Source organism: Phyllostomus hastatus, unplaced genomic scaffold (genome assembly GCF_019186645.2).
Source record: "Phyllostomus hastatus isolate PE091 unplaced genomic scaffold, TTU_PhHast_1.1 phas_contig_148, whole genome shotgun sequence".
Classification (NCBI taxonomy): domain Eukaryota; kingdom Metazoa; phylum Chordata; class Mammalia; order Chiroptera; family Phyllostomidae; genus Phyllostomus; species Phyllostomus hastatus.
The window spans coordinates 23,379,327-23,402,892 of NW_025333607.1; the positions used below are offsets into that span (position 1 = coordinate 23,379,327).

Sequence of the window (23,566 nt, forward strand, 5' to 3'; positions counted from 1 at the left end):
GCCCTCAGGTAAGTCACATTTCCAGGAACACAAGGTGGCAGATAAGGCCACAGGCTCTGGAGTCACATGACAAGGGCTAGGACTTGAGGTGTGTGACCGTGAACCCCTCAGGGAGCCTCTCTGTGTCTTCGGTAACCGGCAGCCAGGACGTGGTGCGTCCCCACCCGGAGGAGAAGAGGACCGACGCCCCAGGGGTGTGGAGGCGTTGAGCGGACGAGCGGGCAGCACATGCCCCGTGCGGAGCACAGCACCAGGCACAGCATGCCCTCTGGGGACGGCGCCCCACTGGTTCCCTTCTGGGGGTGGGGCGGGAAGTTTCTCCGCACAGAGCCACTGTCTGCCCCGCCTCCTGGAAGAGTGGACACGGGCAGAGAGCTCTGACACCGGCCCCGGCCGAGGAACGGAAAGGCTGGACAGCGAAGCGAGGAGAGCGGAAGAGAGATGGCTCCGAACCCCCTGCCCAGCAAACAGCCCGACACACAGCTGGACCCCAGGCCCTACAGCTGGCTGTGGGATGCGCCTTACTCGCCCACGACAGTCGGGGCTTTGGGCGAGAGGGCCAGGTGGGACCAGGGGGTTGGAGCCACGGCCTGGGACCTGTTGGGGTGCAGCTCTCTGGGCCCCCAGTGCCCTTGGGTCAGGGGACCTGCAGGGTAGAAGGACAAGGTTCAGAGGGGCGGAGTCCCAAACGACCACGCCCCCTCCTCCCAGGGCGAGGGGGGTATTCCTGGTCCTCCAGTCACTTAAGGTTGGTTTTCTAGCACGTTCCTTTAGGCAACATTGATGGAGGCGTGGTGGGAGGCGACGCCTCCGGAGGACGGAACCCGCGGTATCAACAGACACGAACAGGACTGCAAATGTGTCCCCCCTTCCCGATGAGCTTCATGTAACACTCCCTGTTCCCTGGCTACTTCATTGCAGGAACGCCGCCGTGCGGGGGGCTCGGGGGCCGTGCACGCCCGCTCTATCGACAGAGAGGTGGGCGGTGGGGGGGGGGTGCAGCCGCAGTCACGCCCGGAGTCGGCCCGGGCGAACCTGGGCGTCTGCAGCGGTCCATTTCCCAAGGGCGGCCCGGAGGGGAGCGGCTCAGACCCTCTGGGGGCACTGAGGGAGGCTGCGGCCGCTGCCCGTCCGGTCCCCGCACCTCGCCCGCGTCCGTGGGGCCTCCCCCCACGTGCCAGGCGCCAGGACCCAAGGGCCGCGTGCCGTCGCGGAGAGCTTCCTGGTCGTGTCGGGCCGGGCGGCATCAGTTCGTAGCCCAGACAGAGCACGAAGGGAGAGGAACGTGCCTGGGGAACTTGGGGACCCCGGCGGGACGACACCTGACCCTCTCCGGGCACCACGCCTCGGTGGCGGGGACGGGGACCCCTCGCCGCCGGCAGCTCGCGGTCCCGTCGGCCGGCCCCGCCCCCCGGAGGGCCGGGCGAGGCCAGCCCCTCGCGCTGTCGGGCCTCCATTGGCTGTGGGCGGAAGCGGGGAGCCAATCGCCACAGACACTAACGCCCCCCTCTTGGGTGACTTCCGCCTCCGGGTCAGGCCCCGCCCCGCCGCCCGGCGACTCTCACGCGCTGGAGTCAAGATGGAGGAGTACGCGCGGGAGCCCTGGTGAGTGGGAGCGGTGTCCTCGCCCGTCCTGCCCGCCCGCCCTCGCTCTCCCCGGCCTCCAGGCCCCGAGGGCGTCGACGCGGGCGCGGTGGCCGTGGGCGGTGCGGGCTTCGGCGGCCCGTCGGCTCCCCGGCGCCGGCCTCCCGCACCCGGCCCCCCGTGACCTTGCCGTGGACGGTGACAGGTCCGGGCTCGGGCTGGAAGCGGCCCCGGACCTGCCCCCGCAGCGCCGGCCCGCGCCCCGACCTTGTGCGAGCCAGGCACTGCCCCCGCCGCCCGCGTCGAGGAGGGGCAGCCCGGCCCCGCGGGTGCCCTTTCCGCAGCGTCCGCCGGGCGGAGCGTCCGTAACGAGCGGGCGCTGGTGGTACCCGGCGGGTCTGGGGAAGCTGCGGCAGGCGGGGGCCCCGTTTTCGTGCTCGGAATCCCGGGGGGCCAGGAGGCAGAAGCTGTCCGGGGAACGTGCTCCCCGGAGCCGTGGACGGGAGGAGTCGGCTCTCGCGTTCGTGGAGCGCCGGCTGAGGGAGGGCTCGGGCGGTAGGAGCAGGAGCAAGCCGGGCCCAGAGACGGGTCGTGGTAAAGGGCAGGGCTGCCGGCGCAGGTCTCGGGGGCCCGACTTTCAGGCTTGTGGGGTCATCGGCCAAAACGCCAGACCTCGTTCTTGGGGTCGATCGCGTTTTTTACCGCGTCAGCAGAAACACGCTGTTTTCAGTTGTGCTGAGCCCCCGCCCCAGAAGTGGGGTGCAGGCTACTACCTGTTTTCGGCGCCTCCGAGCTCTCGAAACTTCCGTTCTCCGGGGAACTGCGCCCCCCCCCCCCGGAGCGTGCTCAGAGGCGCCGCCTGCGCTCACCCGTTGTTGCCCTCACACCTGTACAGGTGGGCAGGAGGGGGGGTCGTCTGACTTCTGTGAATTAAAGATGTTGCGGGAACAGACTCCCAGGTACCGAGGACAGACAGACAGCTCTCAGCGAGGCGGGCGTTGGGGGCTGGGTGGGAAACCTGCGGGACACAGACAGCAGACAGCGTGGTCACCTCCTGGGGGATGGGGGTGGGGGGTGGGGGAGGGTGAAGGGGGGACAAACGGTGCTGGAGGAGACCCGACCTGGGCTGGTGAGCGCACAGCCCAGTGCACAGATGGTGCATCCGCACAGGACGCCGGAACCCTGGAGGACTTCGTTACCAGTGTCCTCCCAGGACACAGGAAAGAAGGACGTCCCAGGAGTGACGAGTGCTCACCTGACTCACTGGGTGCCCCTTGGCTCTCTACCGGGCGCACTCGTTGGCTTCGAAGCAGAGCAGTGGGTGTGCGGTCAGCCCTGTGGTCGGTGGGTGAACGTTCTGACGGCCTGCGCGGCCCTGTCCGGGGGAGCATCTCCTGTCCAGGCTCCCGCCACGCACCTGCCCCCCCACCCAGCCCTTCCCGCCCGGTGCAGTCTGAGCTGTCCCCCCGAACCTCAGCCTTCCAGTTCCTGTCGCCGGAGTCTTCCCTGGGGTCCCCGTGCCTCTTACCGCAGCTTCCTGGCTGCTCTCCTCCCCTCCAGCCCCTCTTGGGACGCCAGATGGAGGACCCCTGAACACTTCGTTGGCGTTAGAAGCCCCCAGTCTGCGCTGCAGTGGGAGGGGGCCGGGGCCCTGGCCGCGCTGCGTCTGTGCCGCAGTTGCTCCTCTGGCCCTTCCTGGGCCAGGTCCTTCACCTCTGAGCCTTGGCTGTGAAACGGAGAGCAGACGAGAGCTCTTGGGAAGCTAGAAGGTTAGGTACTCTATGGGAAACAGCCTCACTTTCTTGAAAGTCGTAGGCTTTGTTTGCATGGCGAGGCACCTAAGGTGGCTGGTACCCATTAAACAATAGCCGGTGGCCCCAGTGCTGTCCCGGCGCTCTGAGCTGGGCTTGCCTGGCGCCTCCGCCCCAGGAGGCTCTGGCCTGACCCTTGCGTGCAGCCCTCACCGACAGCCCCGCGGGAGCATTCTGACCTGGCTGCTCCCTGGTCAGGGACCGCCCGTCTGCCCATCTGCCTTGTGTTGGACGCCCTCTCCTGGGACGTGCGCTCCGGGCGCCCCTCTGGGAGGTCAAGGTGCTCGTTCACGGCAGCCCCAGCGCTCAGGGAGGGAGCCACGGACTCGTTCTGTCCTCCCCTTTACTTCCCAGTGATGTCTCCACCACTCCGGAGGAGTGGCCCGGTTTTCAAGCTCTTAACGTGCAGTCGGGTCACCTGTGGACCCTGATCAGCGGGGCCCAGGTGGGCCCTGCCGCCTGCGAGGGTCCTTCTGCGTGAGGCCCTGAGCTGCGCTGTACCGGAAGAGGACACGGTGCTTTGACGGCAAGGTTCCCCTGTCTGGGAAAGTCAGAAACTACTCATTGTTCAAATTCCCCAGCAGTATGAATACACCAAATTCACAAGTTTACCTGAGCAGGTAGATGGCCCCTAGCTCGTTATAGCATTCAACCCTTGACACTAGATACTTGCATTTGAAATGGATTGAAAATGGCCCCAGTTGGTGTGGCTCAGTGGATTGAGCACAGGCCTGTGAACCAAAGGGTCACCGGTTCGGTTCCCAGTTGGGGCACGTGCCTGGGTTGTGCGCCATGTCCCCAGGAGGGGGTGCATGAGAGCAACCACACATGGATGTTTCCCCCTCTCTCCCTCTCCCTAAATGTAAAATAAATAAAATCTTTAAAAAGAATGGATTGAAAATGAACTTAAGTGTTCAGACTTTTTTGTGGACCAGATTCTCAGACGAGTCGCACTAGCCTCCTGGTCAGTGTACTGGGTGTCGCGTAAGTTAGGGCGCTGCCTGTGGAAGTGGGGTGCCGGTCTAACCTCCAGACACTGGGCATCGGAGTCCACAAGAGTGAAATGGACCTGACACGGGCCGAGGTTCTGAACGTTGAGTTGACTCTGACCAGCCCCGGAAGAGTTTCAGACCCTAAGACCGATCTTACAGATCGGTCTTCCTTTGCCCCTGCTGACTCCTCCTTCATCCAGCTTTAACTGTCCCTGCAGCTGGAAAGCTCACCTTGATCCCCGGGAGACGGGGTGACACTCGTGGTGACAGTGCAGCGTCCCAGACTCGTGTGTCCTCTGTGCCCCCCCCCCTGCCCTGCAGCGCACCCCTCCCCCCAGTGCCCAGGACGGAGGCGGAGTCACTTCCCTCCCCCCTGACTCCGAGCTGGGGGCTGGACGCACACGGGTGGGGCGGAGCCCTGCAGCTGTGCCGGCCTGTCCTGGGCACGTGTGTGCTGGTTGCAGAGGACCCTGCCTGGGGCCTGTTGCGCCCGGCGCGGGGCTGGCAACGGGTTTGCGGTGTACAGACGAAAAATGAGGCCTCTCCCTCCCTCCCTCCCCTGCTCGCAGCCCCTGGCGCATCGTGGATGACTGTGGCGGGGCCTTCACCATGGGCACCATCGGGGGCGGAGTCTTCCAGGCGATCAAAGGCTTCCGCAATTCTCCAGTGGTGAGTGGGCGTCTTGTGGGTTTGCTCGGGTCACACGGGCTGGTCGGCGGGCGGGGGGTGACGGTGCTGGTGACACGTTTCTGCTTGCGTCTTCACAGGGCGTCAGCCACAGGCTGCGAGGGAGCCTGACAGCCGTGAAGACCCGGGCCCCACAGCTGGGAGGTTCGTGCCGCGGACGCGCTTCCCGTTCGCTCAGAGAACGCTCCACTTCCTGCCCCCTCAGATCACACCAGCCCCCGAGCCAGTTCGCCCAGCAGTCGGGAGACCACGAGTGGGGATCTCTGGGCCGGTGGCTTATTTGGGAAGGGACTGGAGTCGTCGAAACAGTCGGAAATCTCGACTCTGCCCCCCACGTGCTCAGTGGTCTGTTTAGCCCCCCCTCCTGCCCAGAGGACAGCGGCGGGCTTTGGGGCAGGGCTGCGCCGGTCGGGAGGGACCGCTGCCGGGGCGACAAGGCTGAAGAGGGCGTGTGGTGAGGGCGGGGTTTCGAGGGAGACCCCGACTGGCTGGACGGGCTCCTCCCCAGGGCTGCTGGACACCGCGGGGCAGTGCAGGGTTCCCAGTTGCGTGCTCGCAAGCTGGGAGTTGTGTCCGTTCACAGAGACGCAGCCACGCTGGGGGAGCACTGCCACCTCCTGCCGTTCCTCAGACACTCTGTGCGTCCGAAAGGGCAGTCTTCTGTCCCTCAAGCGTCCTTGCAGAGACCGCAGCTGACGCCACCCTGGACCACGTGCCAGCGGTGTGCCGTGCTGCTGCCCCCCAGGGGGCGCTGGCACCCCGCTTTGCCGACGAGGAAACACGGGCCCGAGGGTTGTGGTGATGGCGCCGTTTCCCTGTGCTTCCCTCTGCGATAATCGTGCGCACAGGGGAGGAAGCAGTGGCTGGTTTCCCTCCGACTCGGCCGGCCGGGAGCGGGGTTGGTGTCAGTGCGCGTCACCCCGATCCCCTCGCGTGCACAGAGGTCACACGGGTCAGGCGGGTTCCTGCCTGTCTCCTGAGAGGCTGTGTCCGGCATGTGGTGTTTTCAGTGAGTGGAGGACGACCGGGCAGCAGTCAGCCCAGGGGAGCCCGAGGGGACAGGAGGACCCCCTGGGGCAGAAGCTGAGGTGCTGTGCGTGCAGCTCGGGCTGGAGCGGGTCACGGTCACCGACCACGGGAAGATGCCCCGGGGACAGCACGGGGGGGGGCGGGCAGTGGTCACTGTGTCTCAAGAGAGTCTGCTCCGGGAGCGGAGTGGCCTGATGCAGGCTTGTTCTGGTTTCACGTGTGCGGAGCAAGGGGGGCGGAGAAGGAGCGGTGGCCTCTTTCCCCGCGGGGCTCTCTGTCACTCCCGCTGTGCCGTCCCACGCCCGCTGGTGTGCACGGGCCAGCCTGGGACACACCCAGAAGAGCTGGGCCTCTCGTGTCCCCGACGGTGGTTCTCGTGGGGCAGGTGCTCAGGCCCACTCGCGCAGGATGGGGTGGGTGGAGCCGTCGGGGGGCAGGGCCGGGAGCGGTGCCAGCAGAGGCCTGCTGGTCGGCATCGTCTTGGACGTTCCCAGGGCTTCGTCGGCAGGCGGGGCGGAGGGGGGTGTCTCCTGACCTCTGCTCGTCCAGACTGTGCGTGCGTGCGCGTGTTTGCGGGGAGAGAGTTTTGAGAACATAGTGTTATTTAAGCTTCTTTTTTTTCTTTTTTTATGACTTATTTATTTTTTAGAGAGGGAAGGGAGGTGGGGAGAGAGAGAGAGAGAGAGAGAAACATCAACGTGCGGTTGCTGGGGGTCATGGCCTGCAACCCAGGCATGTGCCCTGACTGGGAATCGAACCTGCGAGGCTTTGGTTTGCAGCCCGCGCTCAACCCACTAGCGACGCCAGCCAGGGCCCAAGCTTGTTTCTTGCGGCAGCGTGCGAAGAGTGGAGTGGCAAACTGACGCCTGTGCTGTCTTCATTCATGAAAACAGGGAGCTTCGCTGTCTGGGGCGGCCTGTTCTCCATGATCGACTGCAGCCTGGTTCAGGTGCGGGGCAAGGAGGACCCCTGGAACTCCATCGCCAGCGGGGCCCTCACAGGAGCCGTTCTGGCCGCCAGAAGTGAGTGTCGATCGTTTCCCGAGGGAACCTCTTCTGTCTTAGCTTGTAGGCTCCTGGGGTGCCTGTGGTGGGGGGGGGGGCAGGAGGGTTGGTGGGGGTTCCGAGGGCGAGGGCTGGCGCTCCACCCTGCGTGCTGCCGTGGCTAGGAGCCCGCGAGCCCCAGGTCCCCGGGCACCCTGCAAGCTTGTGCTGTGTGTGTGTGTGTGTGTGTGTGTGTGTGTGTGTGTGTGTGTGTCCCGGCCCTCTGGGACTAGTGGTCATGCCTGTCCTGAGCGGGGCGTCACGGATAAAGCGCACAGAACCACTTTCTGGGTCGTTGGGACTGAGGGCAGCCGGGATTCGGGCGAGCACTGCTGTGCCGGTGGAGCCCTGGGGCCGTGAGCGGGCCGTGGGCTGCGTTTGCTCTGGGGCCGCAGTCTGTGGACCCCGGTCTCAGCCAGTGAGAGAGAGGGTTTTGGGGGGGGTGGCGGCCGTAGGCACGTGGGCAGCTCTTTCCTTGGCTGCACGTGGCGTTGAACCCAGTTTCTGTTACCGTGCTCTCTCTCTCGCCGCTGCACCAGACGGACCGGTGGCCATGGTCGGCTCGGCCGCGATGGGCGGCATCCTCCTGGCTCTCATCGAAGGGGCCGGCATCTTGCTCACGAGGTTTGCCTCCGCGCAGTTCCCCAACGGTGAGTCTGTCTGCGGCCTGCTGCCCCGTGCGGCCACTGTGGGTGGGCTGCGAGGGTCACCACGGGCCCCGGTCCCGCTGGAGAGGCGGGGCGCGGGCTCCGTCAGGGCCGACCCCGGGCCCCAGAGCGCGCTGGTTGGGTGACTTCCTGCCGATCTCCCCGTGGAGCTCTCGGCGGCCAGCGCTCACTCGCTCACCCCGAGGAGCTGCTGCTCATCTCCGAGGTGCTGGGGGAAGGGCCTTGAGGATGTGCCACAAGAGTGGTGGTCAGCCCACAAGGCACTGCTGTCCGCGTGCCGGCCGGGCCCTGCTCTAGGTGCTGGGGGCACCGCAGTGGAGGACAGACCGCCAGGTTCAGGGCCAGATGGGGCCGTGTGACTGTGTCCCTTGCTCGCGAGGGTGGTGGGAAGTGGCTCCTGTTGGGGAGGGTCACTCGGGTTCTCAGGGACAGGCCTTCTGCTGCTCGTGGTCCCTCTCACCCGGGGCATCGGGGCGAGTCCCACTGAGTGCTGAGCCGTCCTTGTGTGGTTGTGAAACGAGGGTCAGTCCCTTGTAGCTGTGGACGCCTCGACAGTCTCGGTGAGAATGTCCCGGGCATGGTGGGGGGGTGGGCAGGAGTACAAGCAGCGAAACCCAGACCGGCCCCCGGGAAGGGCAGCGCGCATGGCAGTGAGACGGCCGAGAGTGAGTTCTGGGGCTTGGAGAAGCTCCGCACGGAGCTGGGAGCAGGTCACAGCTGCCGGCCTGACCTGATTTCCCCAGGGCACCTCGCCAGAGAGTCTGTGTCTTTTGGGCAAGTTTCAGCCCCCCCGCCTGTCGGTGCCCGTGGAGTGGGTGGGGGCCGGGCCCCTCGCACTCCTGGTCTGCCCCCCCTCCCCCCAGCCGTCACTTGGGAGGTCCGACTCGGTTACTCTGGCCACTCCACTACCTTGTTTTTACCACGGCAGAGCTGTGGGCTCTGGCCACAAGGGGAGCCCCACTCACCCCGAGTCGGAGGCGCTTTGTGGGGGGTTCGGCCGGGTCCCAGCTCCAGTGGACACAGCATTTTCACCGAGTTGGTTGCCATACTTTCTGCAGAGATTGTCTTTGATTATCCAACGTTCAAGTGGTCCTTAAAGCTCTTTCCTCTTCACCGCAGGCCCGCAGTTTGCCGAAGACCCGTCCCAGCTCCCCTCGGCCCCGCTGCCCCCCTCGCCCTTCGGGGACTACCGGCAGTACCAGTAGGCGCCTCCGAGGGGCGCTGGAGTTCCTGTCACCGTGGGCGGGATGACCGAGGCCAACAGGCCACACAGAGACATTTAGCACTTTTTCTATTTGGAGGAGCATGGGGCGGGGCCGTAGGAGGCCGCCGTGTATTTATTCACCCGAGGACTGCATCCGCGGTCAGAGCGAGGTCGGCGTCCTCACCGGTGACTCGGTGCCGAGGAGACGCAGGCCGCGGGGCAGACGTGGGCCTGGCCACCCTCACCGGGGGCCCCGCCTGCTTTCGTGTTCTGCGGGCCGAACAATAAAACTCCTGGAACTCGCTCCTTTTAAGATGAGCCGTAGACTCTGCATTTCCTCCTTGAGCCCACTGGGGACGCCGGCCCGCCTGTGGGAAGGCGCGAGTTCTGTGCTCATCCCCACGCACCGAAGCGGGTGGTGTGTGGGGGCCCCTGGTGGATGCTCGGTGGACTGAAGCCAGACACCCCGGCACACGGAATGGAGGAGGCCCCCGGAGGCCCCCGGCTCGGCCTCCTCCCCGCCCTCCATCAGCCTGCAGTGTGGGGGGGGTCAGCCTGCAGTGTGGGGGTGGCTGTTCGCTTCGCATTGTGTGGTTTTTCTCCTCTCCCCCTTTTTCCTGATGGTTCTTTCAATGAAAAGTTTCAGCCTGTAAGTTTGAGTTTTACTGAGAAAACTCTTAACCCACCACTTAGATTCCACTGGTCTTAAATTAGCAAATAATAGAAAACTAGATAGTTTAGAGTCTAGTAAATGTTTTCTTAAAAGTGCAAACCTACAATGTTTAGTGAGTATTCTAAAGCTAACTTTGGCATGCTGGAGTAGAGCCCAGGACGCAGGTGAAGTGGCCAGCTGGTTTTAGTCCCTGAAGGAAGTGCCTGGGGAGACGGGCAGACCCCAGGGCCAGTCTGCCCGGGCCCCTCCCGGGTGGGTCCTCCGTGTCCCGCTGATATCCCCTCAGGAAGGGCCCGCCCGCCTCCCCCTGCTCTTCCTGGCGTCCGAGGCTGCCTGCCACCCTGCCGCGGAGTGCACTTCTGAGTCCAGTTTGGAACCTGGGATCCTTCAAGCTGCTACGTGTGGGCCACGCCCCTGAGCCCGGTGGCTACTCTCCCACCCCCAGCCCCCCGCCCTCGGTGTGTCGTCCAGTGCTCTCACCACCCCTGTGGCTCCTCCAGTCCCTTTCTCTGTCCCTGCACACTTCACAAGGAGCTGGCTGCTGTCTGCAGAAAGACCTGCTGGGGTTTTTACTGGGATTGCCCGGAAGTTTTATCAGTGTTCCCGTCTTTTCAGCACAAAGATCGTGTGTGTAATGGTTTGTTAGACTTAAGCCTAGGTGTTTCATTTTCAAGAGTGCTAACTAAACGGCATAGTTTTTCAGGTTTCAGGTTTTATTGTCTATCAGTGAGTAGAAATACGGTTGGTTTTCATATAGCGGCCTTGTACCCTGAAGTCTCCATGGACCCATGCTGTCACCAGCGGGGGAGACTTCCAGCCAGTAGTCTGCGGTGTCCCAGGGGTGTCAACGTTCTGAGCATTCAGAAGTCAGTAATAACGAAAGCCCTGTGGGGCAGAGGCGGCAGGGGTCACAGCTCTCCTTTCTGCCGTGGAGAGGGTTCTCCTGGGGCCCGTGGGTGAGTGGCCGGGGCGCAGCCCCATGGGAGGCCCAGTGGGAATGACAGGCCGAGGCCGCTGGTGTTCCCGGGAGGAAGGTGAGGCCGAGCGAGAAGCCCAACCCAGAAACGTTCCACCCGACAGCCAAGGACAAAGGCCCCTTCCTCCTGCAACGGTAACTGGGAAGACCAGCGGGTGTCCTGCCCCGCGTCCCCGTTGCACTCTGCCCATCCTGGCCACTCGAGCCCCGGAGCTGTCCGGACCCCGGGCCCAGGAGCGCAGACTGGGCGGGACGGGACGGAGCGCCCCGCCCGACGGCTGGGGGCTGGGAGGTGGCCACCCGGGTGCTCCGGCCACAGGAAAGGGGTTTTCCCACTTTCGGATTTCGTAACCAGGAAGGCAGAAGAGAAGGGAGACTGACCATATATGGAGTTTTTAAAAAACAAGCATTTCATCAAATAAAAAGTATTTTAACACTGCAAAACTAGGAACGCATACCAGGCTGCTCTTTCCCGTTTGGAAACAGTCCAGGGCTGGAGGGTGGGCCCGCTCGGATTTCCGGAGCTGGGCGGGGCCCGTCCGGGGCGGGGCCTCGAGCAGCGCAAAACGCTCGGGGTGCGGCCTGCGCTGGGGGCGGGGCCTGGCCCAGCGCTAGCCGGCGAGCGGGCGGGCCTCCCGGCAGTCGGCAGGAACCATGGCCGGCGGCGCGGCACCGCGGGCCCTGCACTCCGCGCGGGCGGTGGATGTGGCCTCGGCGTCCAACTTCCGGGACTTCGAGGTGCTGCACCTGCACCTGGACCTGCGGATCGAGTTCGCGAGCCGCGCTCTGAGCGGCACGGCGACCCTGGATCTGCGCTGCCTGGCTCCCGCGGGCGCGGCCGAGCTGCGGCTGGACTCGCACCCGTGCCTGGAGGTCACCGCGGCGGCGCTGCGGCGGGGCCCCTCCGGCCCCGACGAGCCCGTGAGCTTCCGCACGCAGCCCTTCGCGCGCTACGGCTGCGCGCTGTGCCTGTGCTTCCCGCAGCCCCGGCCCGCGGGCGAGCGCTTCCAGGTGCTGCTCACCTACCGCGTCGGCGAGGGGCCCGCGGTGAGTGCTCGGGGGTCGCCGGGTGTCCCCAGCGGAGGGAGAGGAGCAGACCCCCGCCACCCTTCCCCCAAGGCCCGGAGCCCCGGTGCACCACGCGCCCCTCTCCTCCCGGCGATGGTAGTGACCCGTCCAGATGGTACCTGGGTCTCACTTCCTCCCGGAACTCGCGTGTCTGGTTCCCATTTCTGCCGGAGGAGGGGACCGTGCCCTGCGCGGCTGTGGGCATAATCTGAACTCTATAAATAGAATGGAGTGTTCCGGGACCTTGAGGTCCAAGTCCGATCGATTTCTGCGATTTATGGCGGCAGGTCGATTAGCCCCCAGGCCAACCCGGGCCTTTGTTCCCTGCGTCCTTCGTGCGACCTGCGGCACCAGCTCTGAGCCCAGATGGTTCCGTTTGTTGGGTTGTGATTAAGAGAAGAATCTCAGCGAAAGTCAGAGCTGTAGTCAGAGTGCAGGAGGCTGCATAGTAACACAGCCTCCTCACCCCTGATTGACCCCTAAATCTCAAAGGTGGGGGCCAGTCGAGGAAACTAGAGGGTGACAGAAAGTCCCACGGCCGAGGGCCGTGAGAGCCAGAAACCCCAGAGGAAGCAGAGAGCCCTTTCCGAGAATGGGTGGGTCCCCCGAGTTCTGCAGAACATGCTGGCCGCTGCCTGAAGTGGGGTCACCCCACGAGCCCTGTGCCTCTCGCTCTTAGAACTGGCTCGGAGGACGGCGCTGTTTCCATCTTCCATCGCCTGGGGAGTGAATGAACTTGATGATACGACTTGTTTTAAAAATGAAACTCCAAAGCAAGGCAAACCGACCTCCCTGGCAAAGGGAAAGCCCAGGGCCTACCCCCACCCCCACCCCTCAAAGCGATAACATCACTCCAGGAACAAGTTTGGTTTCTCTTTTGTATTCTGCTCCTGGTTTCTGGCAGGAACCAGACATTGAACAGGGGAGCTAGAAAAAGTAAGTCCTCCCTGAATTTACCTACTCAGAGTGGCACCTGGGATCACATGTCAAAGTGAAATGCCATAGGGACCGAGATTCGCGCTCCCCCACTTCGTGAAGGACCGCCCTCGGCACCAGGGGGTCCCCACGGGCAGCACTTGTGTTCATTTACTCCCTGCGCGGGCCCCCCGCAGCTCCTGGGCGGTGCCCCCCCCACACGGACCAGCGGCAGGCTCTTCCCATAGTGCGAGCGCTGCCTGCTCCTCCGTGCCCTTTCCGTGGAGTCACTGAAAACACGCCGGCAAAGACGATGTGGGAGGGGCTGGGGCCCACGTTTGCGCCGTGTGCCAGGGCCCAGTCCGTGTGGCGAGAGGGAGGAGTTCCGTGGGTCGCCTCTGGCCGTTCCCACTGGGTGTCCACTGGGTGCTCGGCCTGAGCTTGTGGGGTCAACTCCTTCCATTTTTTCATTAATAGGGTTTACTTACTTTTAAAAAAAACACGAAACAGTTTAGATTAACAGAAAAATCTAGAAGGTGTAGTTTCCATATACCCCCTCCACGCACTGTCGCCTCTGAGCTTTTAGCCAGTGTGGTCCGTTCGGCCCAGTCGGGGCTCCAGTGCTGATACGCTGTTGCCAGCGGGAGGCTGCAGCTGCCTCGGTGGGGTACATGTTCCTTAGTGTCCATCGCTGCCCCAGGAGCCTGCCGGGGAGCCACAGTGCGTTTGGCTGCCATGCTTGCCCGCGACCGTTTCCCAGGCTTCCCTGGTTTTTGGTGGCCGTGACAGCCTGAAGGCGCATCCGTCAGGTGTATGGCAGGGCGCCCCCCTCTGGGGATCTGCCTGATGTTCTTCTCATGGCTGGACTGGGGTTGTGGGTTTTGGTTTGAGAAGACAGACTATCTTTTAGAGCAGTTGTAGGTTTACGACAAGACTGGGTGGAATTGTACATGGTAGAGTGCGTCCCATCGCGTGGAGGGGACGCAGTGTGAGCGTGGCGGGTGGCTGGTGCCCACCTGGTCACTGGGCGGGAGGAGGGCCGTCGGTTTCTCTGCTCTGACCTTGCTCACCCCCGCTCTGTCCATCTCTGTCCGCCTCTGTCCGTCTCTGCCCGACTCTGCAGGGAGGCGCACTGAAATTGTCACGCGCACTGAAACAAACACTCCAGCAGAGAAAAGCCCGGCAGCCCCACCTGGTGTCTTGAGGTCCCCAGGGCCTGCGTGCCCAGAGTGCCCCAGGCCCGCTGCCCAGGCAGGCGCCCGGCTCCGCTGTTACCACCCCAGTGCCCAGAGCCCGCTCCCCTCCAGACCTTTGCACGTGGAGCTGCCCAGAGGGGCCTCTCCCTTCCTCTCCCGTGTCCGAGCCCTGCCGGGTGGAGGCGCAGCCCCGGGGTTTTACTTTCCCTGTGAACTTCCTGGAATTCAGCCCTCTCCTGAACTCTGGACGGCATTGGGTGCTGACATGCCCCCCTGCCCCCCACGGCTACCTGTGTCCGTGTTATGCGTGAACTCAATCTCGCTGTGGCCATTCCGGTCAGTCTGCCCGGGGAGGGAGGGGCTCGAGGAGAGCGAGGAGGGGGTGGCCAGTGCCCAGGGCACGAGGAGTGTCTGCTCTGAGAGGGCGGGCACCTGCGGAGCGGCCATCACGCAGGAGCCGCGGGCTCCTCCCACTCAGGTCCTGATGTTCTGGGTCTTCGCTCACAAGTTCACGTGCAGCTGCTTCGGTTTTCGTTATCTGACGAGAAACTGCTGGGGAGGGACACAGGGTGACAGGGTCGGAGGCCAGTCTGCAGTGGGGAGGGGCGGGCCCGCCGGGGTGTCTGCCCGGTGAAGTGGACGCCACACCGGGGCACGCCGGAGAGGCTGGCCCAGCAGAGCCGGACAGGTGGACAGACGTCGTGGGGGTGACCCTGAGCCTGAGCCTCTCAGCCTCCCCCCGCCCCCGCCGGGGGCCGAGCTGGCGCGAGAGGCCGTCTCTGAAGCGTCCGTCCCGCAGGTGTGCTGGCTGGCGCCCGAGCAGACGGCCGGGAAGGAGAAGCCCTTCGTGTACACGCAGGGGCAGGCGGTGCTGAACCGGGCCTTCTTCCCCTGCTTCGACACGCCCGCCGTCAAGAGCACCTACTCGGCCTCGGTGCAGGTACGGGGCGCGCCGGGCGCCTGCCCTGGGGGCTGGACGTGTTGCTCTCGGGTGGTGAACGGTGACATCCATCCGGGAAATTTCCTCTGGCCCCGGCCGGGTGGCTCCGTGGGTTGGAGCATCGGCCCGTACACCGGGAGGTTGCGGGGTCGCACCCCAGCGGGGCGTGCGCCGAGTAGGGGCGGGGCGTGCGCCGAGTGGGGGCGGGGCGTGCACCGGGCGGGGGCGGGGCAGCTGGTCCGCGTTTCCCTCTCGCGAGATCGCGCCTCTCCCTGTCCCTCCCCTCGTCTCTCCTCTGAAACCAGCAAACACATCCTCCGTGAGGGTCTAAACAGCAAATACGCAACAGATATTTCCTCTGCGCTAAAGCCCGTCCGTCTGGCGCGGGTTGGGATTTTTGCAGCCTCCGGGGCCCAGGTGGACCCGAGTCACTGCCGTCCGGGCAGGTCGCTGGTCCTGCTGCCCTCCAAGCTCAGGAACGGCCGGGTCCGCCATCAAAGCCGCCTCCGCTCTCTCCGCCGCCAGGTGCCGGATGGCTTCACGGCCGTGATGAGCGCGGACACCTGGGAGACGCGGGGGCCGAACCGGTTCTTCTTCCGCATGAGCCGGCCCATCCCCTGCTACCTCATCGCTCTGGCCGTCGGGGACCTGGCCTCCGCGGAGGTGGGACCCAGGTAGGAGCCGAGGCCCCGCAGGCAGGGTTGGCGTGAGCCCCGCGGCACGACGGAGGCCCCGAGCCCGGCGCTGCCGGGTGCACTGTGGGTGCGTGCGCGGCGCTGGGTGCCCGCGTCAGCTGGAGGCCGGGCTCCGGCTGCTCCCTGCCTCCCTCCCTCCAGTCCCAGCGCTGTGCCTGCCTTGGGGTCGCTGCCCCCCCCAGTCCTCTCGGCCGAGCACTGGCCACCTGTCAGACGGGTGACGGCGGCGGCGGCGGCCCGGCCTCTCTGCTGGGGACCCCGGCAAGGATGCGGGTCTGTGCGAAGCCCGAGCCTGCGTCTGCCGAGGCCCCCACCTCGGGCCGTTCCCCTCGGGCCGACCCGCTCCCGCCGCGTACCCCTCGGTGAGACGCAGACCCACGCCACCGCCGAGCCCTCCTCGGCCTCCGGCGCGGCCTCGTGTCCCCCTCCAGCCCCCTGGCCAGTGTCTCCCAGGAGCCAGAGTCCGCCCCGTCTCCGCACCCAACCCCCGGCTGTCCTCCGTGTCCCCCGGCGGGGGCCAGCCTCCCGTCCCCTGGCTGCACTGTGCCGTCCGGCCGGCCCCAACACGAGACCCAGGTGGGTGTTCTCTGTGCGCCCGTCCATCCCCAGGAGCCGGGTGTGGGCCGAGCCGTGCCTGCTCGAGGCCGCCAGGCAGGAGTACGACGGCGTGGTCGAGGAGTTCCTGGCCGTGGGAGAGAAGCTTTTCGGACCCTACGTCTGGGGAAGGTGCGGCGTGCGGCTCCCCCTCTGTGCCCTGGAGCAGAGCCCCCCCATCCCGGGGGTGGGGGGAGGCCTGAGCCAGGCCGGGTTCCCCGCTGGTGAGAAGGGGACCTGGCGACAGTCACCGAAGCCACAGGAACGGCCCCATGGTCGCTGAGGTCGGAGGTCAGGACCCTCGCCGGGTCGTCTCTGGCTGCCACAAGCTGCGGGGGCCCCCCCCCCGCCCCGCCCCCAGGCCCCCTTCGGCATCTTCAGACCACAGGCCCCTTAGAGAAATGGCCCCCTTGGGTCTCCGTGACACCAGGGGCCACTGGTGCTGCTTGGAAGCAGAACAGAGGACAGAGGTTTTGGGGAGCAAACCTGGGAAGGGAGAGCCGGCGAGTCCGCCAGGACCGAGGAGCCCGGCACCCTCTCAGCGCCGGCTGGCCGGGTCCTTGGCTGCCTGTCCAGTGTCCCCATTTCCGGGCGGGGAGGGGGGAGGGGGGTGGGAGCAAGGCGGGGTCTGCCCGGCAGGCCTGCGACTCCCTGCTGTCCCCAGGTACGACGTGCTCTTCATGCCGCCGTCCTTCCCGTTCGGGGGCATGGAGAACCCGTGCCTGACCTTCGTCACGCCCTGCCTGCTGGCCGGGGACCGCTCCCTGGTGGACGTCATCATCCACGAGATCTCGCACAGCTGGTTCGGGAACCTGGTCACCAACGCCAACTGGAGCGAGTTCTGGCTCAACGAGGGCTTCACCATGTACGCCCAGAGGAGGATCTCCACCGTCCTGTTCGGTGAGCCGCCCGGGGGGGCCTCCCGGAGCCGTGGGGTCCGAGGGGTGCATGGAGGGGGTCTAGGGAGGAGCGGCTGCAGCCACACCTGCTGCTCTGGGGGGACGCCCCCAGGCCGTGCACCAGGGAGCTGGTCCGACTCCTGAGCGAAGCCCACGCCGCCCCAGCCGCCGTCCCAGCCGCCGCACACGCACACCGCCGCTCCGCACGGGGCACGCGGAGGGGAACAGCGTTGCAGCCGCCCGTTGTGGCCGGGGAGGGGGGTCGTTCTGACTCGGAGGCGGACGCTGCGCCTGCCCCGGAGCAGGCGCTGGGGGCTCCTGAACTGCGCCCGAGGGCAGTCGAAACGCATTCCCCCCACGGCCTCGTTTCAGAAAACCCCCACGCACCGGGCGCTGTAAAAGACAACAGGCATCATTCTCCTCTTTCTCTGACGGAGTCTGTTTGGGCGGGTGCGGGAAAGCAGAGGAGACATTGGTGCCCAAGCTCTGTGCCGGGAGACGGCCGGTGGGACCCCGCACGGTTTTCTGTGCTGGGCCCTCAGCCCCTGCGGCAGGCCTGCCAGCTGCGGAGCGGAGCTGGAACCCGCGGAGAAGTCTGCCGCGACGGCTCCCCTTGTGCGGCGGGAGCCGTCAGGTGACACGACTGTTCTCACGGGCGACCCAGTTACTGCCGCTGAGGATGACATGCGCGGATAGGGGAAGGTGCGCGTCAGAGGACCAGGGGTGGGGCCCCGGCCCGAGCTGCGGGCGGGGGCCCAGAGCGGCGGGGAGCTGGACGGTCAGCGGCCGGTCCGGTCTGTCCCGGGCTCCCCGGCGGGCCGGCCCGGGCTCCGGTGCCTGTCGTCCTTCCTCTGGTGGCCACCAGGGGGCGCCGCTGCCGGGACCGCGGCCCCGAGGTGCCGACCGTTCTCGGGCCTCCGGTTTCCCTCTGCCCAGGGCCTGCCTACACCTGCCTGGAGGCGGCCGCGGGGCGGGCGCTGCTGCGCCAGCACATGGACGTCAGCGGCGAGGAGAACCCCCTCAACAAGCTGCGCGTGAAGATCGAGCCAGGTGCGGAGGCCGCTCTGGGCGACACCCCGCCCCCCAAGGCGGCGGCGGTCGGTTGGCGGGTGGGCCCGGAGGACGCCCCCTGGGGCGGAGCCCCGCCGCCCGGCTCCGCGCGCGCGCGCGTGTCCGTGTGTGTCCTCGGGGACGCCCGCCGCTCGGGGCTCCTGCACTGGGCGTCAGCCGCGCCTTGCGGGGGCGGGAGTGAGCGCCGAGCCGGCCGATGGCTCGGGTTCGAGTCCCTCAGCTCCACGGGTGACTGACGCCGGAGCTTCTGCAGAAGCTGAGGTTCACGGTCCTCGGTGCCCCGGGCTGCGAGGGCGGACATCCCGTGGATGGGACTGGCCGGCGTCCTGGGAGGGCGGGCGGGGGGCTGGCGGGCACAGGCTGGGGAGGCCGAGCCGGCGCCCGTGCCTGGTCCCCAGCGCGGAGCCGGAGGGCTGGCGTCGTGGCCCTCCTGCCCAGTCCCCTGGGAGGGGCCCCGCGGGAGGCCAGGGCCGGCCCAGCGTGCGGCCTGCAGCCCTGGGGCGGCCGCACCGAACCCCCCCGCCCGGTTACTCGGCGAGCCTGGGCCGGGGCCACTGTGGAGGTGACGGGCGTCTGCTGGGCCGCCAGGGGTGGACCCGGACGACACCTACAACGAGACCCCCTACGAGAAAGGCTTCTGCTTCGTCTCCTACCTGGCCCACCTGGTGGGCGACCAGGATCGGTTTGATGCCTTTCTCAAGGTATGGGCCGCCCAGCGGGGGCGGGGCGGGGCGGGGCAGGGGCGAGCACAGGTGGGGGCTGGCGCGGGGGCGGGGGCGCGGGGCTGAGAAGACCTCCCTCCGCACAGGCCTACGTGGACGAGTTCAAGTTCCAGAGCATCTTGGCGGACGACCTGCTGGACTTCTACCTGGAGTACTTCCCCGAGCTGAGGCAGAGGGGCGTGGCCTCCACGCCCGGTGAGCAGAGGGGCGGGCCCCGGGCTGGAGGGGCCGCGGGGGGTCGTGACCTCTCGGAAGCGGCTCTCGGGAGCAGACCCAGGGCCCAGGCTCCCGGCCACCCAGCGCCGCCGCCGCCGCCGCCGCCTCCCCCCTCCTGGTCGTCCTTGAACCTGGACCCCAGGCTCACACCGGGCACTGCCCTCTGACCGCCCTCTGACCCCGCCGTCAGCAAAGGGCACCGGGGTGCGCGGCGCTGGGGGCGGGGCCGTGGGGGGCCGTGGGGGGCCGGCGGGGAAGTGTGCCGGGTGCGACGCTGAGGTTCCCACCGGGTCTCGCCTCCAGGGTTCGAGTTCGACCGGTGGCTGGACACCCCGGGCTGGCCCCCGTACCTCCCGGACCTGTCCGCCGGGGACACGCTCATGAAGCCGGCGGACGAGCTGGCCCAGCTGTGGGCGGCCGAGGAGCTGGACATGGAGGCCATCGGGGCTGTGGACGTCTCCGCCTGGAAGACCTACCAGCTGGTGCACTTCCTGGACAAGCTCGTGCAGAAGTCCCCTCTGCCGCCCGGTGAGACGGCGCGGGCGGGCCCGGGTGCGCGGCTCTGCGGGGGGCGGGGGGCGGGGAAAGAGGCGGGGACTCTTGCCCTGGGGAACAGCCGGGGGTCCGGGAGGGCGGCTGGGGGACACGGCACCCCGGGGGGCGGGGTCTCGAGCCGGCGTGCGCCTAGGCGGCAGGCCCTGCTGGCTGTTCCCTGCTGGCGCGCCTGCCGACCCACTCGTCCTCGTGCTCTGGGGGGCTGGCGCCCTCACTCTGGTCCCCGGGCGCGGACAGGTGGCCGTCAGAGAGGCCGAGCTGACACGCCTGGTGGGGGAGGCGTGGGAGAGGCCGCAGAGACTCGGGCTCGGCCGGCACCCTGGCCGACAGCCGTCTCTGCCCCAGGCGGGGGGGGGGGGCCACTGCTTGGGGCACGGACGCCCAGTCGCCGCCGAGCTGCAGGCAGGGAGCAGGCAGTGGGCGTCCGCTGTCCTCGGGAAATGGGGAGCCAGTGAGCCCGACGGCCACCCCTCCTCCCCCAGGGAACGTGAAGACGCTGGGGGAGACGTACCCGAAGATCTCGGGCGCCAGCAACGCGGAGCTGCGGCTGCGCTGGGGCCAGATCGTCCTGAAGAACGACTACCGGGAGGACTTCGCGAAGGTGAAGAGCTTCCTGCAGAGCCAGGTGGGTGGCCCCCGCTCCATCCCCGGGCCCCGCCCGGGGTCCTGCGTGCGGGTGAGGGTGAGCGGGGCCTCGCACCCGTCTCCGGAGCACAGGGCCGGGGAAGTGTGGCCACGCTGCCCTGGGCGGGGCGGCCAGCTGGAGCTCACCCCGAACTGGGGAAGGGGTGACGTGGGTGCTGGCCTCGGAGTGCGGCCAGAGGGCGAGACGCAGTGACCGTGCGGTCATGGAGCCCGCTCCCCGGGGGGGCTGTGCCCTGGAGAGGGTCTGACGGCCACTGTGTCTCCGGTCGCCCCCGGGCGCTGCCCTGCCGGGGACGGGCCAGCACCCCAGCGTGAGGTCCCAGCCCGCGGAGGCTCTGCCAAGCCTCTGGGTTTCGGGGAGCGGGGGACTCGTGTGGGTGCATGTCGGGGGCCTGGGCTGGCTTCTGCGTAGTGGCAGTTGGGTCTCCGTGTGCTTGGCTGCGCCTCTGCGGATACCTGGTGGCCAGCCCTGGTGGCTTTGTGAGCGGCTGGAGCCACCTGTTTCGTTGGGCGAGTGCCCTGTCCTGCCCTGGGCCGGGGCAGCACTGGCACCTCTGGGGGGGGACTCCGGGCACCGGCCCACCGCCCCGGGACGGTCCCGGGCGAGGGCTGCACGCACCCCGGTGGGCTGCAGGGGCCATGCCTGTCTCTTGCAGGGGAAGCAGAAGTACACTCTCCCGCTGTACCGCGCGATGGTGGCCGGCAGCCCGGCGGCCCGGGCCCTTGCAGAGGAGACCTTCACGGCCACCACCGCCCAGCTGCACAGCAACGTGGTCCGCTACGTCCAGCAGATCCTGGCGCCCACGGGCAGCTAGGGGCCCGCCCACGGCCTGGCCTCTGCCCCTCCACTTGGCACAGGCTCTCGGGGTGCTCGGCCGCATGCCGGCGCCCCGCTCCGCTCCCCAAGCTTGCGTCCCTCAGGGGTCTGTCCCCCACGTGGTGTCTGCGGCTCCCGGGAGCCCTCTGGGCCACCCAGAGCAGGGGACCCCACCCCAGCCCTCAGCCCTGGTTCCGTGGGGCAGGGCCGCCCTGCCCCCCACCCGGGCGTTGGTTGGAGGGATGCGGGGTCCTTCGGCTTTCCCGGCTGAGTCCTGAAGGGCGGCGCCAGCGGCTGCGCTCACTTGGGTGGTTCTCTCCTCAGGTCTCGTCTGTTTTAATAAATCTTTTTACCTGAAAGGAGTGACTTGTGGGCTGAGTGGCGGGCTTCCTCCCCCAGGTGGCCCCCGCGCACGTGTGCTGAGACAGTCACGGGCACCCAGAGCACGCGTGTGCCCTGCCCTTCGGGCACTCCTGGCTGCGGGGGGCGCGGGCCCCACGGTGGGGCAGCCACGCTCGGGGAGAAGTGTGCACGGGCCTGCCCCACCGGCGCCGTCCCCCCCCTCGTCCTCCCCAGGGCGGAGTGTGGGTGTGTTCTGTCCAGCTCGCTGGGGCCTTCCCCCAGGCCCCGGGGCCTCGCCTGCCCCCAAACTGGGACACCACTCACAGCGCGGCTCCCAGGCACGCCCTGGCCTCCGTGAGGGGGGTCTGTGCCGCTCACAAGTCCTCTGCGGGGAAACATCGGGACAGCTGGAGTAGTGTGACCACTAAAGCATACAGTTATGTGTTTTTAAAGGTTGTATTCATTTCTTAGAGGGGAAGGGTGGAGAAAGGGAGAGAAACACCTCCACCTGCAAGAGGCAGGTGGTTGCCTCTTGCACGCCCCCTGCTGGGGACCTGGCCTGCAACCCAGGCTTGTGCTCCAACTGGGAATCAAACCAGCGACCCTTTGGCTCGCAGGCCCACGCTCAACCAGTGAGCCCCACCAGCCAGGGCCAATGAAATATATTTTACAAAACATACCTAAGTACACGTAGGTCGCCTTTCTCATGCACGGGGCGCCCTGGGCCTGCGCCCACACTGTCCCCTGCTGTGGAGCTGGCCCCGGCCCCGGCCACCTGCACGGGCCCGCCTGCCAGGGGCAGGCACAGCCCAGCCCAACACACTTGTTCTCACTCCGAGCAAACGCGAGCGAGTCGTGCGGCCATGTGACGTCACAGGCTGGCAGGCGCCTCTGCCCCGCACGCAGACTCGCCGGAAGCAAGGGGCCTGGGCCTCCTCGGGGCGGTGAGCAGCAGCGGGTGGGCTCCTCCCTGCTCCCCCAACTGGGGTCCCGCCCGTTGACCCTTGAGGGTGGCTCCTCGCTGGTGCGAACCCTCTGGTATCGGAGAGCCCCACGGTCACGGAAGCTCTTCCTCGGAGGGCAGTGCGGAGTCCCTGTGTCTGCAGTCCCAGCGGGGCGTCCGGGAGGTGTCTCCTGCCCCCAGCAGGCCGGCGGCCCCGGTCCTCTGGCTGTGCCTGCCCCGTCAGGGCGGGGACCGTGCTCCAAACAGTCCCTGTCCCCAGAAGGAGACGTCCTGTGCAGCCCCTGCCCCACAGCTCCTCTGGCCTCTGGCCTCTGTCCTGGGAGCTTCTCCCCCTGCCCTGCCCTGCCCTGCCCTGCCCTGCGAGGCACTGACCGCCCTCCAGCCTGCGTCTCCCACGCAGCTGCGGGACACGGGCTGGCGAGGCACCGGTGCCTGGAGGCCGGGAGCCAGCCCATCCAGCCCCTCCCTGCGGCCCGATTCTCCCGCGAAGCCCCTTGAAGGCAAGGGCGCCCACGCGCTGCTCTCCTTCCCTCCATCCTTCCGCCCTCCCTGCGCGGAGCACGTGAGCAGCCGGGCCTGGGAGCCGGTTCTCCCGCATTCCAGGCTGAGTGACTCGGCGGAGGGTGTGCCGGGCCCCCGGGCGGGCTCCGTGGGGGAGGCCCCGCGGGGCTGGGAAAACCCGGAGCCCGTGGGGGCAGTGGACTCTGCCCCGCCCCTGGGCACCCACAGCTTCCCCCCCAGGGAGGGTGAGAAGCAGGTCCCCTGGGCCGGACTCCCTGTCCTCGGCTGCAGAGTTAGAGGGGGTGGCTCTGGGGGTGGAGGTGGGGTCACCTTCCCTCCCAGTAACTTCGCTGCCAGAGGCTGCCCTTGGCCGCGAGCCGCCCGGGGCCGGAGCCCTGACCGAGGAGGTGGGGAGACCAGTGTGCCTGGCCTCCACCCCAGTGCAGGAGGACTCGGGTCTGGAAGAGCCCTCTGGGGCTGGGGGTGGTTTAGTCCGACGTCCTGGCTTGTACAGGTGGGGAAACTGAGGTGCAGAACCACACAGTTGGGGAGAGACCAGAGCATGGGCCTCCTGTCTCCGTCCCTCCCCCTAACCCCCCCCCAGGGTCTGTGTTTGGGGCTGAGTCCCTAGAGAGGCCCCCAGTCCTGAGGACATCACTCAGGTGCAGGGTGGTCAGTGGCTGTAAATCCCAACCCCCGCCCCCACTCACCGAGCCCCGTGGGGCCTGGGCTCCGAGCTGCCGTGTCTCGTCACCAGAG

The 23,566-nt window shown here is 67.2% G+C and overlaps 2 protein-coding genes across 2 annotated transcripts; both read left to right on the plus strand.

The window, feature by feature from the left end:
• The first annotated feature begins 1,533 nt into the window (after nucleotides 1-1,533).
• On the plus strand, nucleotides 1,534-9,336 carry TIMM17A (translocase of inner mitochondrial membrane 17A). Its single transcript, XM_045859994.1, has 6 exons — nucleotides 1,534-1,605; nucleotides 4,957-5,056; nucleotides 5,155-5,218; nucleotides 6,997-7,125; nucleotides 7,686-7,796; nucleotides 8,934-9,336. The coding sequence occupies exons 1-6, from the start codon at nucleotides 1,580-1,582 to the stop codon at nucleotides 9,017-9,019; spliced, it is 516 nt and encodes a 171-aa protein (XP_045715950.1). The 5' UTR covers nucleotides 1,534-1,579; the 3' UTR covers nucleotides 9,020-9,336.
• Nucleotides 9,337-11,269: 1,933 nt separating this feature from the next.
• LOC123832305 (arginyl aminopeptidase) lies at nucleotides 11,270-21,359 on the plus strand. The gene is made up of 11 exons (XM_045859980.1): nucleotides 11,270-11,714; nucleotides 14,646-14,786; nucleotides 15,312-15,460; nucleotides 16,091-16,207; nucleotides 16,740-16,975; nucleotides 17,911-18,024; nucleotides 18,634-18,746; nucleotides 18,854-18,962; nucleotides 19,287-19,511; nucleotides 20,021-20,163; nucleotides 20,840-21,359. Exons 1-11 carry the CDS (start codon nucleotides 11,322-11,324, stop codon nucleotides 20,996-20,998), a joined length of 1,899 nt encoding a protein of 632 aa, XP_045715936.1. The 5' UTR covers nucleotides 11,270-11,321; the 3' UTR covers nucleotides 20,999-21,359.
• The last annotated feature ends 2,207 nt before the right edge of the window (nucleotides 21,360-23,566 follow it).

Bases quoted from the DNA above. Each gene is read 5' to 3' on its own strand.
- LOC123832305 (XM_045859980.1), top strand. From the start codon at position 11,322: ATGGCCGGCGGCGCGGCACCGCGGGCCCTGCACTCCGCGCGGGCGGTG. The intron at 15,461-16,090 runs GTAGGAGCCGAG...GTCCATCCCCAG, and splicing joins TCCGCGGAGGTGGGACCCAG to GAGCCGGGTGTGGGCCGAGC. The intron at 16,208-16,739 runs GTGCGGCGTGCG...TGCTGTCCCCAG, and splicing joins GGACCCTACGTCTGGGGAAG to GTACGACGTGCTCTTCATGC.
- TIMM17A (XM_045859994.1), top strand. From the start codon at position 1,580: ATGGAGGAGTACGCGCGGGAGCCCTG. The intron at 1,606-4,956 runs GTGAGTGGGAGC...CCCTGCTCGCAG, and splicing joins GAGTACGCGCGGGAGCCCTG to CCCCTGGCGCATCGTGGATG. The intron at 5,057-5,154 runs GTGAGTGGGCGT...GCGTCTTCACAG, and splicing joins GCTTCCGCAATTCTCCAGTG to GGCGTCAGCCACAGGCTGCG.